Consider the following 15,954-nt stretch of genomic DNA (forward strand, 5'->3'; position numbering starts at 1 on the left):
TCGATTCTAAGGACACGATTCGATCCGATTCTCGATTTTTACATATTTTTTATATGGCATATAATTTAGACAAAAATTATATGCCATTATTTATTATTATTAGGGCTGTCAAAAGATTAATCGCGATTAATCGCATCCAAAATAAAAGTTTGTGTTTACATAACATATGTGTGTGTACTGTGTATAATTATTATTTATATATAAAAACACACCCAATCATGTATATATTTAAGAAAAAAATGTTATATTTATATATAAAATATTTATATTTATATATAATATAAATTATAGAAATGTATATACAGTATTTAAATGCAAATATTTCTTAAATATATACATGAATGTGTGCAGAGCCGATCCTGACCTCCCTGGGGCCCTAAGCAGAATTCTGCTAAGGGGCCCTCCTTCCTGACCCGTGAGCCATGGTACCTGGCCGTGAGCCAATGACCCGTGAGCTTTGCACAGACATAGGCACTATTTCAATTCAATGTATTTTAAATACGTATTTAATTACTTTAGTGTATTTTGTAATTTGTATTTTGCAGGTGTGGAAAAAATAAAATGCATATATATAGTATTTTAAATACTTAAGAAAAATCACCATATGCTTATCACCATAGTTAATGATTTCGGTCTGATGTTGGCAATAGCAATGTCCAGGTTAGATGTACGAAAATCACGTGACACCCTGTAGACCGGGCTCCCTCCAAGAAGTAAATGAGTTTTAAACACAGGAGAAGTGGTGGCGCTGCTTCTCTTAGAAGTGCTTTAAAGTGTTTTGTGAAAATATACAGTCTACACACACATATTGCACAGTGAACGGCATTATAGAGAAAATAATTTGGCCTTATGAGGTCAATGCATTGTGTTGATCATAAAAGGAACATATGAAACAGTGCGTCTGTCGTAACTCCGTAATCTCCATGCTAAGCAAGCTTTCACAATATATCATCCATCTGCAGTTTTTACACATTTTTAAACGTATTACATATGAGAAATATTGATATTCCGTCGGATTTTGTATAAAATAATCATCAATCCTATTGTTTTTCAATGCAGCGTGATTCTACTATGGAAAAGGCAGTACTAAGGTCAGGGCAGTAGAGTCTTGTGTGTAAAACAAACCCAAACATATTATGATTAATTAAGCACTGTCGCTCGAGTAGGAGTGCGATGTGGCTCTGTATCATCACGGCTGTGATTAGGCCAGAGGCACGAGGCCGCAGGCCGAGTGCCGGAGGCAATCACAGCCGTGATGATATAGAGCTATATCACACGACTCCGAGAGCGATATTGCTTTTATACAACAGTTCGACGGCACACGTTTGAAAAACGAAAACTAGAAAACAACAACGGAGTTATTTTAAAAGCCTCTTTGTTTGAGAACTACTTCTTCCGCCACGGATTTGAGGGCGGCCAGAATGACAGGTAAAACTTTCGGCTGCTTTGAATCTCATAACAACTCAATGGACGGAAAAGCCGTTACTTTATATTACCGTTTCTTGGTCACAAAGTGTAGTTTTAAGATTAGTTCAGTCGAGAATGTATCTGTATTATATTTAAATCTGCAGTCGATTAGTAAAGATAGCGCCTGTTTGAACGTTTGCTTAGTGAGATTGGGTACGAATGAGAACCAAAGCATGAGCGGACATCAGTGTTCACTCGCCCCGCTGACCACCGCCCTCTCTGGGCTACATTTCTGAAAGGGATTCCCTGGCTCTCATGTTGGCCTTGTTTGTTTATGATCGTCAAAATGAGATCAAATCAGCAGTATTTGGTGTCTTGATCAAACTATTACTTGTTTTTTAATTCATATTTAGTGTCTTTTGTGTTGTTATTGTTTTGGCGCGAGGTAAAAGTTAATAAAACTATTTGTATAACGTTACTATTGCTTTCTCATTTATTCTTAACGTGATACGAGCACTCGATTATTATTATTAAACTTTGTTCTTGTCAGTACTATATAAAACTGTTTTTTATAAGTGTCAGAGATATGTTTTTGCATGCTGCTTATAAATATACCAGTGGCGATATCTCATAACATGTTTTAATAGTCAGGTCACGATAAAGTAAATGATCAATGTCCACATTTAAAAGCTGCGGTGCTTACCTGCAGTTTCACGGTGTTTTCGCGTTCTGATAAGAAATATAGCTCCAGAAAAAAAACGAGTGTTTATATTCCTCTTTCCAAGTGTTAATAATCCACACGATGTGACAAGACATTTCTCCCATTAACTGTAACGTAACATCCAAGAGCGCCGATCTTTGACTAATAACTTCAGATTGGGGATTCAGACTGATTTATGAGCTAGTAAACTAATGAGATACACGGAGAGTGATTCAAACAGCGCGTCTGTGTTTTTCCATTCAGAGATGAGCCTGCTTAGGACCTCCATTCACTAGGTGGCGGAATAATACTAAAGGTGAAGCGGCTACAGTGCTGTTATCAGCACAATATCGTATGGCTCTTAGCCAATCAGATTCGAGAACCAGAAAGAACTGTTGTATAATCATATATATTATGATTACAATGGAATTTTGATTTTGTGATGAAAATTCTCGGTCTGTTATTTTTTCCCTTTGGATTAGCATATCCCCAACATTTTCTGCAGTAACGTTATAAAAAAGACTTAAGATTATTGTGGGAGTATTTTTGTATTTTCAAAATACTAATAACTTGTATTTTATTTAAATACAGTTTTCACATCAGTATTTTGTATTTTATTTTGTTACATTTCATGAGCCAGTATTTGTAGTTTGTAACAAAATAGTTTTTGATGTATTTATGCCCACCTCTGTACTACATACAAAATATGGTTACTACTATAAATCAACTCTTAATATTTATATTTTAAGTAGTGAAAACTGAATTCTTGATATTACAAATCCATATCATGTGAATGTATAAATGCTAAAATGGCTTGCCATACCGTATAATTGTTTATATTATGCATAAGAGCAATACTTGATCCCTGATGGTAATGATTTACTGAGAGATGTGCATTCATTTTAACCTTATCATTGGCATTATACCCATTCCAATGTAAATCATTGGTTTCCATATTGCATTAACGTTGTCATTTAGGAGTGTTATCACGCTATTTCTGTTATGGTCCACACACAGATGTTGCTGCTGGAAAGTGTCATTTCGTGCACGATTGCACATGTATATGAACGCAAATTCACGCGTGGTGCGGTTATTGAGCTGCCGTTTATAAACACTGTTGCCCTTGGGCGTTTATTCACGCGAATATTCACGCAATAAATTGTTGTGTAACAGACAGGCTAAGAGATGCACTGGAAACACTGACTACACAGCTAATTTAGCAAGTCAGATAGAGAGAGACAGAATCACATCACATCAACTTAACTTTACTGTTTGCTCTTGCTGACAGCCAGGACATCAAACTCGACGAGAACACAAGTTTACCTGGTTGCTGTTCTCGCGTTTAACTCTCATTTTGTTTCCTTTTTCTTTTTTCATGGCCAGATGGATAGCTCCGCTTCATATTGTCATCTCAGTAAACAGTAACACACGCTGTAAAACGAGGCAAGAGGAGGCGGGGCCTTACGTAATTTGCGGGGCCCTATGCAGTCTGCGTAGTGCGCGTATAGGGCCGATCGGCTCTGAATGTGTGTGTATTTATATATACATAATATTTATACACAGTACACACACATATGCTATGTAAACACAAACTTTTATGTTGGATGCGATTAATCGCGATTAATCTTTTGACAGCCCTAATTATTATTATTATTATAATACTTTAACATTAACATGCACATTGCACAACTCGCATGGGGGTTTGTGGGCTTCACTTAACGCGAGAGCTTGTAGAGAGAGGATTGCTTCTTGCACACACAAATCGGGCGGATGACGTGACAAATTTTTTTTTTTTATTAAATTCGGTCGACTGCTTGTTATTAGCTGTGTCCTTCTAAGCATGCGACCTCTCTGCCTTTCATAGTGGCAGCCTCAGAAGTTCAAGAAGAGAACTGAAATGAGACGGTCTAGCTTTCTGAGGACCCACAATTTGCGTCACCTGCTGCACACGCCCCCAGTAACGCCCACCGCGCCTGTCAGCAGAAAACAGCGGAGACATTTCTGACTTATTAAAATAAATATGTAATCAGAAAAATATTAATTTATTTTAGAACATATGACACATTGATGTAGATTAATCTATTCAACAGCATATCAAATAATCAACCTAGAAATATACGCAACATAAACAGAATAATATTAACACAAAACATAACTTATAATACTAAAACAGTGACAAGAAAAAGTTTTCTAATAAATACACACTTTTATTTAATAAAGCTTTTAATTGTTTGGGATATCCTCGGCTGTTAAGGATCCATTCGTTGAGGATGCATTTTGACACAGCTCTTATCAACGCCAGCGAAGGAGGAACGTGGCAAACTCAAAAAATGAGAATTAAAAACAAAGGAAATAGAATGTCAGAAAAGGGTTGCCTGGAATAAGTTTTACAAAGTGGTAAATCAGGATGACACCAGTGCAGGCTATGTAATTTGTGCGTTTAATTTAGGCTATTTATTTATTTATTTTTGTCCATGTGCGCCGATCGGAGACGGAGTTCACTGCTGATATTCCAATAGAGCTTTCTAGTCTCGCGGCTGTCATCAGCAGCGTCTTGCATCGTCCAGTCAGCGGATGGCGGGCGGGTGCGGTTTTGTAAACTGGTCAGAAACGTTGGTGCGGATGGATGGTGGACGGATGATGAGTTTTGTTATGCGGTTGCGGATGAAATAATAGTCCATCCGCGCATTTCTAACATGGACTTAATGCGCGTGTCTTGGACTCATAGCATCTGAAATAAATCCAGCATCATAAGCAGCTGCGCTTCTCTCTGTCTCACGTGTGCATGCGCTCTCGCATCTGTCCGAAGTCTGAACATAAACTAAAGTAGTAATCCTTATGTATTTGTTCAGTTTTATGCGTTTCATGCAAGCTGAGGCAAACTATCCTTTTGTTTAAAATATAACCCGCTGCATCTTTGCGCCTCCCTCACTATCGCGCACGTGCAGAGAGCTGCGCTCTGTCCAAAGTCAGATCACGTAATCCTGTTTATGATATGCATTTCAAGGAGTTGTAGCAATAACTTACATCCCTCGTGTTTAAAATATGATCGCTTTCTGCTGGACAGATGTTTTTAAAGGCATCTCTGAGAGTTTTTTTTTCCTCGCTTGCCAAGCCGACCAGACGTGAAATGGGGGCGTGGCAGCATCGACGATCCCATTTTTTATTTCGAAGTTCGGAGCTGTGACTTAATTTCGATCGATTTCGATTTAAAATCGAAATCGTGACACCCTTATTAAAGAGCCCCTATTACGTGGCTACGTGTTCTCCGATTGCCCAACATTGTGATTGGCCGAGTACCTCAGGCAAGTGACGAAAATGTGGAGCTCCTTACCATATTTGACTGAGTTTATATCATCTTTACTACTAGGGCTGTCGCGGTAACCGCATTACCGCATGACCGCGCTACTGACAAGCCCAACCGCATGGAAAAAAAGCAACCGCAACAACCGCGCCTTTCACGTTAAATTCATGAAACTATATGCCACCTTGTTTTTCACGTCATGCAGTACATGTATAATAAAGGCCAAATAGATTGTCAAGAGTTAAGAGAGTAGGCCAATTTGTTTTTCGTAAATTTCAATTAAAAATGTAATACTTCATATTTCGTTAAATCATAGTGAATGTGTGAAAAAGTAAAACTGAGATGACAGAATAACTGTGGCGTTGTCTCCCTCTAGATGCAGTTTTAAATATTAAAAGTACTTTAATATAACTGATCAACCAAAATAACGCCAAAATATAACTGGTTGCTTACCAGCATTAAAACCTCATAAAAAAGACCTTTATAGGTTTTTTCTTTGTGCATCTGCAACGTCCGCTCCGTGGATGCAGCCAATATAACGCCGCGGTTGCTTTTGTGAACTGACTGACTGCACACTTGACTTTCACATTTAGATATCCAAGTTTTTCATTAACAGTATCTGCGTGAAACATTATAAACATTGATGATCATCTACCGACTCGACTGTTTCATCACATCCTCTATACACGGAGAGTCTGCTTTATTAACGGCTTTTCCTTCGCTCCGCGTGAGCTAAACGTTTCCGCTTTTTGCTTTTTTACTCGCATATAATTCTACATATTTTCAACAAAGGAAGACACAGGATATAATGTAAGTTATTATAGATAGCATTTAAGCTTGTTCTGAAATGATGACAAATCTGTGTGACTAAATATGACCTCTCCAGCTTAATTTAGCCAAAATAATGATACATTCGTTTTCATACTTTGTACACGTTATAATATAATTTATCTACTAATATATTATTAAAAATGCCCTAAATTATTATGCATTGCTTTCTGTATTGCATTCGTTTTGTGCATTTACAGGTGCACAAATACTGGCTAATTTAAATTTCTTTAAGACACTGCTGTGTTCTGTTTTGACCGATGCTCTGTTAATTTGCGCTTGACAAGCCTAAATGATGTTCTTCAATTTATTTTTGTTTTCTCAAAAATATATTTAGCTGTAGTATAGCTTGTGTTAATCTTTTTTCATAAGGGGAAATACATGTAGCCTACCCTTCATCTATTAGTTGACCTCATTGTTCTGGATTTAAAAAATTATTTAATTTTAGTAAATAAAGACGGTAAAACCGCATACCGCGCTGGTAAGCCACGCAAAATCACCGCAAGGGAAATTCCTTCACCGCGACAGCCCTATTTACTACCTTATCACTACGAGACAGAATTTGATCCAGAAAATGCAGATGACCAAACTGTTTGATCAACTTTGCCTGCGCAGCTTGTGCAGAATATAACAAATTTCTAAAGTAGGAATTACTAAAACATTAAAGGTCACGTTCTTCCTAATGCCATTTTTCAAACTTTAGTTAGTGTGTAATGTTGCTTAGTGGTGTAACGGATCGCAGTTGATCCGTACGGATCACGACCCACGGTTCGGCTCGCATGTGATTCGCGGATTAATATGCAAATTTAAATAGGGAAAGTTTATCATTTGTAAGTGTTTCAAAGGTTTGCAAATGTTAGCATTCAACTGATTTTAAACAGTTTAACTGCAAAAAGGCGCTAAAGTGATCAGTTTACTTACTTACGCACAAACGCACGTGCGGTTGAATGCGTCCGGTCCAGCTCGAGTCAGTCGTAATCATCTTAAAGTTCAGAACTCTTGATGTTTAAACTTCAGAGAGTTGCGCTACTCTCTCTCATACTGTAGTGTCTTAAAATACATTTGGCTAATAGAGCAATGAAAAACAACGTAACGTTTTTACATGGGAGACTGTTTATGCTGCGCCGTTTGTAATTCGCCCTCTGTCTGTGTGTGTGCGCTCGTTTAAGGGGACTCAGTAGTGCACACACGGAGAGATGTGCAGTCTGTGCATATTTCTTAAAGAGACAGTAAGCTCAATTGACCTACTTAAGTCTGTGTCATTAATGTTAATCAGACAACCCAAGACAAAGACAAAATCACTTCTGAAGCTTTAAAAAAATTGTAGTTACATTTCATTAACACAATAAATACAGTGTTATTATTCTTTTGATTTCTGTACCTAATGACTTTAGACCTTACTTAATTTGCAACTTTTTTATAAATGTTTGTAATTTCTTGATTTGTTATTAGAATTTTCCCATACTCTTTTTTTTTTTTTTTTGCTGATCCGAAAAATGATCCGTGCCTCAAAAACCGTAATGTGATCCGAACCGTGAGTTTTGTGATCTGTTGCACCCCTAATGTTGCTGTTAGAGCATAAATAATACCTGTAAAATGATAAATCCCAAAGTTCACTGCCAGGAACAGAAGTCCCTTCTTAAAGCCTACTGTGAGCAGCCGGTTTGGACTACAGCCCTTTAGGACAGTGAAACCAGTGCTTTACAGATAAGTAAATTGTGTGAAAAATACAGTGGTTTTTTTTACATGTGAAACATGAACGCATCTTATATTGCGCACTGTAAACACAATCAATGCTTTAAAAACACCAAAAGAACGTGCCCTTTAAAACCATGTCTGCATTCCTGATTGTAAAAATGACAAACAACAAGCGCTGCTCTGCACTGCTCAAAACTGGCATTTTAATTATTTTATTGTTATATTTAAAAATGTTTGTGTGCTATCCATGTATCTAATAAGCAAACGCGTGTTGTCGTCTAGTTTATAGGCGCATATTACGTAAGGGATAATGTAGAGGCAGCCGGTAGTTATCGGGAAAATAAGCCCCTTCAGTGTGATACAAGACCCTCTTTGAGAAGTTTTAATGCCCATTCTGTATTTTTTGTGTGTTGTCTTCGTAGCTGTCATGCTCTATTTTGTCAAGTTCAGTCTCAGTAAGCTATCTGTGTCTTGTCGTTGTTCGTTCTTCTATCCACTGTTTAAATGTTTTGTTTTTTCCGTACATGTTAAAATTAATGTCAAAATTTTCCATTCTTAATTGTGGTTGTCCAGTGTTTGTCACAAGATGGCGCCAAACAGTAATCTTTATTGGCGCGGAGCGATTTTAATCTTACAAGTAGTACCCGCTATGCACAAATGGGCGCAAATGCATTTGCTATTTAAAGAACGTGATGCTGGATGTGAAAATGATAACTGCGCCATGCTGAAACTAGCAAAAACACTTGCATCACACATTGCGCCGGGTGTATGATAGGGCCCAATAACTCGCGTCATTGTAGACTTTGGTATTTGTAACTTTGCAGATCATTAACATGTACTAACACATACTTTCACACCAAAAGAAATGTAAAATCATGACACGGAAAAATGGGGGTTCTTTAAATAATAAACATGCAAGAACCAATGAGATTTTAACATACCATGCTGATTTGTATGTTTTCAAAAACGCAACATAATGATTGCTAAAAAAATGAATGGTTTACTCTTACAAGCGTATTGTTTCGCTTTAGAACACCTATTTTTTTACTGAGTAATTTGGATTATTTTAATGCTTTTCAGGAGCTTCAAATGTTAACAACCCTGCAATGGCATTACAAAGCGAGGACAAGCCATATTATTATTTAAAGGGGCCATGGCATGAAAATCTGACTTTTTCCATGTTTAAATGCTATGATTGGGTCCCCAGTGCTTCTATCAACCTAGAAAATGTGAAAAAGATCAACCCAGTAACTTAGTTTTGGTAAACCATTCTCTACAAGCACATGATAAAATAGGTTGTTGAAATTTGGCTCTCCTTATGATGTCATAAGGAGCTTTTATTATAATAATACCGCCCCTTAATTAGAGATCGACCGATATATCTGTTTTCCGATATTTTCCCCGATATTTGAGCATTTTCCGATGATCGGATATCGGGTTTGTGATATCGGATTGACCGATAAACGAGAGAATTGAGAATTGCGCGCTGGACGCATCTGAGGAGAGGAGCTCACAGCAGCAGCAGCGTGCACAGCAAATATGACGGCGGAGTGACGCGACTTCATTAAAAGGACTTTGAGTATACTTACTTTGCATCTGAGGCATTTATAACACATCTTATTTGTGCATTAATGTATGTTATGTTAAATAAGTTGATATATTAAAAGCAATGTATGCAGTTTGTCCAAGAATAGAGACGAACTCACAAAATCACGCGCTGTTCACTTACCGGGTTTGAAGGCTGAAGCTTTTAACAAGATTTACCCTAAGTTATATTAAAATTTACCAGATTTACTAAACATTATTTTGCTAAAATATCTATATAAATGTCTGTGGATATGAATTAATTATTTATTACCTCCGCAAGCGGTCACAGTTTGATACAGTTAATGCGTGAGTAAATGCATAGATAACAGCGCTGTCAACAGCCATTTCATAAGCTATAACAACAAAATATTTATTATTCTGACATCAAATAACATTACCAGTTAAGAAATTCAGTGATGTATAAGCCGTTTTGTTTGTTACTTTCCTGAATGAAGTATTCCAGTCAGTGATATTATTTGTAAAACCTCTTTGCTAACTACTTTTTTTACTGCTGAAGGCTACATGTTGCTGGTCAAAACAACCATATTATTCCAAAAAAGGCACTTAATCCACCTGTTTTACTCTATAAACTATGTATAACAAGCAGCCAACTCCGCTATACTTTTCTCTCTCTCCCGCTGCCAACCGCAGCGCGACCTTTGGATCAGTCCATTTCTGACGAAATGATAGGGGTGTTTGGAATGGTCCATGTATTGGGAATATAGTTTCTACATTATTCATTAAATTAATATTATTCTTCACTCTTTCAGACCCCTCTATTTATTACTTTGTATGCAAAGAGGGAGTGATTGTGATGATGATGATTATTATAAGGGTTTGTTCAGTTCAGTAGTGTTGTAGGAATTATTATGTCAAAAACAGAAGTATAACAGTAAATAAAAATCGGTGCAGCATATCGGTTATCGGGCACATAAGCATCCAAATATTTGTTATTGGCATCGGTTTAAAAAAATGAGTATCGGTTGATCTCTACCTTTAATCTGCACTATCCAACCACAGCACTGCCATTTAATGCAGAGAAAAGCACAATTGAGTTTTAGTTGCAACAAACCACCATCATGGTGATCAGTGTTTGAATTTCATCAGCTCATTTGCATTTTAAAGGACACACCCAAAACAGCACATTTTTGCACACACCTACAAAGTGGCAATTTTAACATGCTATAATAAATTATTTGTGGGGTATTTTAAGCTAAAACTTCACATATGTGCTCTGGGGACACCAAAGATTTATTTGACATCTTAAAAAAGTCTTGTGCCATGGCCCCTTTAATATAAGTCAGATTGTGTTTATTTGAATAAAGGGAGTCATATACATCTGGGATGGCATGAGGCCGAGTAAATCATGAGAATTTTTTTATTTTCAGGTGAACTTTTCCTTTAATGTGTATCATCTTTACAATTTGAACCTGTTAACCTGTAATCTCTTATGGTCTTTTAAACAGGTCAGGTTTAAACTCTAAAACACCTCCGACTTCCTGCTGTAGCTCTGTGATTAATTATAGACACAGGGTTGGTGATGGTGTAAAAAAACATCCTGTTGTGATCTTTGGGTGCCTCTCTGAATCTTATTTTATTTAATTGCCGTTTTTTCGTAATTTAAATTTGCCTGGGTGGTTAATGACAAACTGAGTACGAACATTTAATATCAGACTTTAAAGAATGATCACATGACTTTTATGCACACTAGGTGACCTGTAATCTGTTTCTAGTTTTTCGATTACTTTTTCCAAATACCTGAAAACCACCTCATGTGAGCCCAAAAAAAATCTCTGTGAGAGATTTTGTAGTTTTGGCAACATTTATGTTTCTCCATTGGGCGTATTTTTAATTCACAATCTCAATTTGTGCAATTTGAAGGGTAATGGAAGTGCCATTCTTGGAACAGTTATAAAACAGTACAGCAAGTGAACATAAATTAATTCTTCAAATGTGATTGGTTCATTTATATATTTCTTCACCAAATAACACACCTGTCTTCAACACTTCTCCATCACATCTGTGTCTTCCTCCAGAGCTTCAGCCATCAGAGCATTTACAGGTTGAGGGCTCCACCTGGCTCCCGCTCAATGTCGTCTCTAATGGAAACGCCTCCAGCAGTTCGCAGGCTGTTGGCGTCACCAAGATCGCCAAGTCTGTGATCGCTCCTTTGGCCGAGCAACACGTGTCAGTCTTTATGCTCTCCACGTACCAGACTGACTTTATTCTGGTAAGTGTTGTTTATAAGATCTTACTTTTTTCTTGACAGAAATGCAACAGTAGCTTCTCTATGCATTCCGAAAGAGAGGGATTAACATGGGATTCATGTTTTAAATGGCAAAGTTTTGAGTGTCAGATAAATACTATATGCATTGTTTTGCATGGATTGATCAACAAGATTCGTCACATGCATGCCTGCTCGGACAGAATCACCTCGAGGTCGGACATTTTCGGATGCGCGTGGTTATTAAAATTGCTGTGCACACCTCTCATGTGGACGCATCGAGTATAAACAAGTCTTGAGCTGTGGACTGAACCATTGGTTGCAATTCACAATCTCACCAATAGATGCCACTAAAAATCTACACAAAGCACCTTTAAATCTCAATTTGATCACAGGCAATATTTATAGGTTATACAACTCCAAATTCACTTTAATAAGCATTTCTACATGCATGGCAGCCATACCTGTAGAAATATATGGGATGGTAAAGCTTAGTGTTAGAGCATTGCGTTAGCAGCACTAAAGGTCATGGGTTTGAACCCAAAAATCACACTAATTCTAATAAAACAAATGCACACCTTTTTAAGTCGCTTTGGATAAAAGCATTTGCCGAATGCATAAACTATGCCTTTAATTTTATTCAGTGCTGGAAGTGACGCACATTCAGCTTAAACCAAGATGAGGTATTCGTGAGCCTGATGAAAAGTTTGTGATGAAAACTTGAATTGCATTGAAGATGCATCTGTATTAATCCATTTATTTGTTAATTTTTGGTATAATACTGTAGTTTACTAAGCAAAGAAAGCAACTATCTCATCAGTTAGATGTGTTGAGGTTGCTGATGTTTAGATAAACCACAGTGTTAATATGTGATATATTGAGGAAATGCTGATGTCGCATAAACTCACAGTTGGCATTCATGTTTGATGTCACAGCATGTTTTGTTTTTGTAAATATGTGACAAAAGTTGCGTAACGCTTGTAGGCCCTTTGTTAATTGTATTTGGCAAATGCAAACGTTTTTACTGTTTTGTTTAGTTTACATAAAATGTTGCATGTTAACTAGTTTTGCTACAGGACTCTACATTTTATACACACACAATTCCAGAGATGCTTATTATATAAAAGTAAAACATTATTTGTTAGCTGTACAAAAATGTTAACTTGTACATAATTTGTTGTTGTTTTGGTTGTAGGTGCGAGAAAAAGACCTGTCAGTGGTGGTGGAGACTCTGGAGGAAGAGTTTAATATTTTCAGAGAGGAGGGGGGTGAATCGGTGCCCGTTCACGGTCAGGATGTTTTGAACGGACTTCAGAAAAACGGCAGAGAGGGTAAGATGCAACACAAAATCACAAAGAAAGACACTGCTTTTTATTTTTTTTTGTCCTTTTTAAAATTCTGTATCAATTTTTCTACATGCATAAACAAGACTGTAATGTTGGACAGCTGCTTTAGTTCCCCTTTAAAGGTGACATAGAATGATTGAACGGAGTGTTTATCCTTCTTCTGTGATGTGACATGTACACAAAAAAAATTTGTTTGGGTCTGTAATGCCTTAGAAGCTTCCTAAAAACCTCTCTCAAATAGCTCTATTAGGGAGGGGGATTTTAAACAAGTGGTTTTGCACCTATTTGGCTCCCCCTACTGGCTTAACTTGCAATCTCATTCCTGATTGGCTGACTTTGCTGCCACTCAAAAAATGTAGCCAATTATTTTAAAGTGGAGGGGCAGTTAGATGCCTGTGATGTCATAAGCATCAGTTTTTCAGATTGGGCTGTTTTCTGGCTGACATTTCTAAAAGAGGAATTTCTATGAGACTGAGATATTTAGCATGTTTAGCACTTTTTGTATGTTTGTGAATGTGGCTACCATTATTCAACAAAGACAAGGTAAAAATGGTTTTTCATTCTCTGTCCCCTTTAAATCAGTTAAATATTAATCATTATTTTTACGGTATTGCCTTTTTTTAATAAAAAATCATTTGTATCATTTTTCTAGTATTTAATGTTTTACCTAATTGTTTGTTTATTAAATATTATTCATTACCAGGCACATTAAATTAATAGTGTTTTAATTTGACCCTTTACACTTAAAAACTTTGTCTGTGTGTGTGTTTGTTTAGTACCGCATGCAACGCTTCATCCAGTGATGATTCCAGAAAATCAGTTCTGTGTAATGAGTTTGGATCCGGATACACTGCCAGCGATCGCCACAACACTTATAGACGTTCTGTTCTACTCTAACAGGTATGAAACATACACCTGTGTGTATGCACTAATGTTGGCTGCACATTAACTGTGTGCATGCTTTGAGGTTGTCTGCACGTTACCTGTGTGTATGCACTGATGCTGTCTTTATTTACTGGACTGGTTCAAGTTCTATTAAAGGAATATGAAATTTTCTTAAAAGAAAAATCCAGATAATTTACTCACCACCATGTCATCCAAAATGTTGATGTCTTTCTTTGTTCAGTCGAGAAGAAATTATGTTTTTTGAGGAAAACATTGCAGGATTTTTTTCATTTTAATGGACTTTAATAGACACCAACAATTAACACTTAACTCAACACGTACCAGTTTTTTTCAACGGAGTTTCAAAGAACTATAAACAATCCCAAACGAGGCATAAGGTCTTATCTAGCAAAACGATTGTCATTTTTGACAAGAAAAATAACAAATATACACTTTTAAAGCACAACTTCTCGTCTAGATCCGGTCCAGCGTGACCTAACGTAAATGCGTAGTGACGTAGGGAGGTCACGTGTTAAATATATAAAACGCACATTTGCAGACCATTGTAAACAATAAACTGACACAAAGACATTAATTAGTATCAGTTGACATACAACAACGTAGGAACGGTCCTCTTTCAACACACGTGTAAACACTGGGGCGGAGTTTCGCGTTCGTCCTCTGTGACCTCTTGACGTCATGACGTATTGTGTGGGGTCACGCTGGCGCATCACGACCGGATCTTGACAAGAAGTTGTGCTTTAAAAGTGTATATTTGTTATTTTTCTTTAAAAAATGACAATCGTTTTGCTAAATAAGACCCTTATGCCTCGTTTGGGATTGTTTATAGTCCTTTGAAACTCCGTTGAAAAAAACTGTTACGTGTTGAGTTAAGTGTTAAAGGGGCCGTGAATTGGTCGATTTTATTGCTTTATGACGTTGATTGATGTCTACTTATGCATTTCGCGTTGTTTTTACATTCAAAAACATCAAAAGCAATAAGTAATACGCTATTTTGTAACATGGATTAATGGCTGTCTTGAGAAATGGTTCGTTTGAAGGGGCGGGCCGCATTGAAGACCTGAACGTAAACACCCACTGCTATGATTGGACAGCTTCATTCCCCGTCATTACATGTAGGGAAATGTTTTTAAAACATTAATGTGATAAAAATAGCAGCCGAACACAAATATGTTTGAGACACAAAAGATTCTGGGTGCTAAAGATGATACACATAAATGACAATACGTATATTAAAGTAGAAACAAAACTCGACGTGACTAAATTACCGTATAAAACACAGTAAGCGTGCATCCGAATCTAAACTGCGGCTAATAAATCCTTATCAATAACTTTGTATATTTCTATTGTGCTTGTGAGGTTGCTTTTACATTCACGTAATGTTAAATACCACAGTTATATGATAAAAAATAAGCTTTGTTGAGTGTTTGACCTTTCAAACGCAACTTGCCTAAATTACCGTATACAACACAGTAAACGGGCATCAGAATCTAAACTGCGGTTGATAAATCCTTCCTTATAACTAACTTTGTATATTTCTACCTTTAAATTACAGTCGTATTGTTAAGTGTTGTACCTTTATTAATCGTTTAATGTTTTTAGTAAATTAAAACAGTCAACAAACGTATTTAGACACGGATGTTACAACAGGACATATCAAGCAATCTCTTTTAACAAAGCAATAGTGAAACGCAGTAACTTAAATAAAGTAAAATGTCTTACTGTGAATTATACTGCTGTGTCATTGTTGTCAGATCCAATATAAGTGGTGCTTCTGAGTCTCTCTGCAAATCCAGCATCGACTTCTTTACAAATGAATCCATGTCCACAACGTTAACAAACGCTCCCCACACGAGCTGGAACTTCTTCAAAAGCAAACTTTATCCAAGCATATTGCTAATGTTAAGTTCCAAGCCTCCGAATTGAAGTATTTAGCTTCTGTGTTGTTCCCATG

General features: G+C 36.9%; 1 protein-coding gene across 1 annotated transcript in view; it reads left to right on the top strand.

The window, feature by feature from the left end:
• castor1 (cytosolic arginine sensor for mTORC1 subunit 1) overlaps positions 1-15,954 on the top strand; it is a 36,374-nt gene that overhangs the window by 14,190 nt on the left and 6,230 nt on the right. The window contains exons 3-5 of the mRNA XM_073860661.1: positions 11,561-11,754; positions 12,944-13,079; positions 13,871-13,994. Of these exons, the coding sequence (XP_073716762.1) occupies positions 11,561-11,754; positions 12,944-13,079; positions 13,871-13,994 (454 nt within the window). The remainder of the gene's footprint in view (positions 1-11,560; positions 11,755-12,943; positions 13,080-13,870; positions 13,995-15,954) is intronic.

The sequence above is a fragment of the Misgurnus anguillicaudatus genome, chromosome 22 (assembly GCF_027580225.2).
Source record: "Misgurnus anguillicaudatus chromosome 22, ASM2758022v2, whole genome shotgun sequence".
NCBI lineage: Eukaryota > Metazoa > Chordata > Actinopteri > Cypriniformes > Cobitidae > Misgurnus > Misgurnus anguillicaudatus.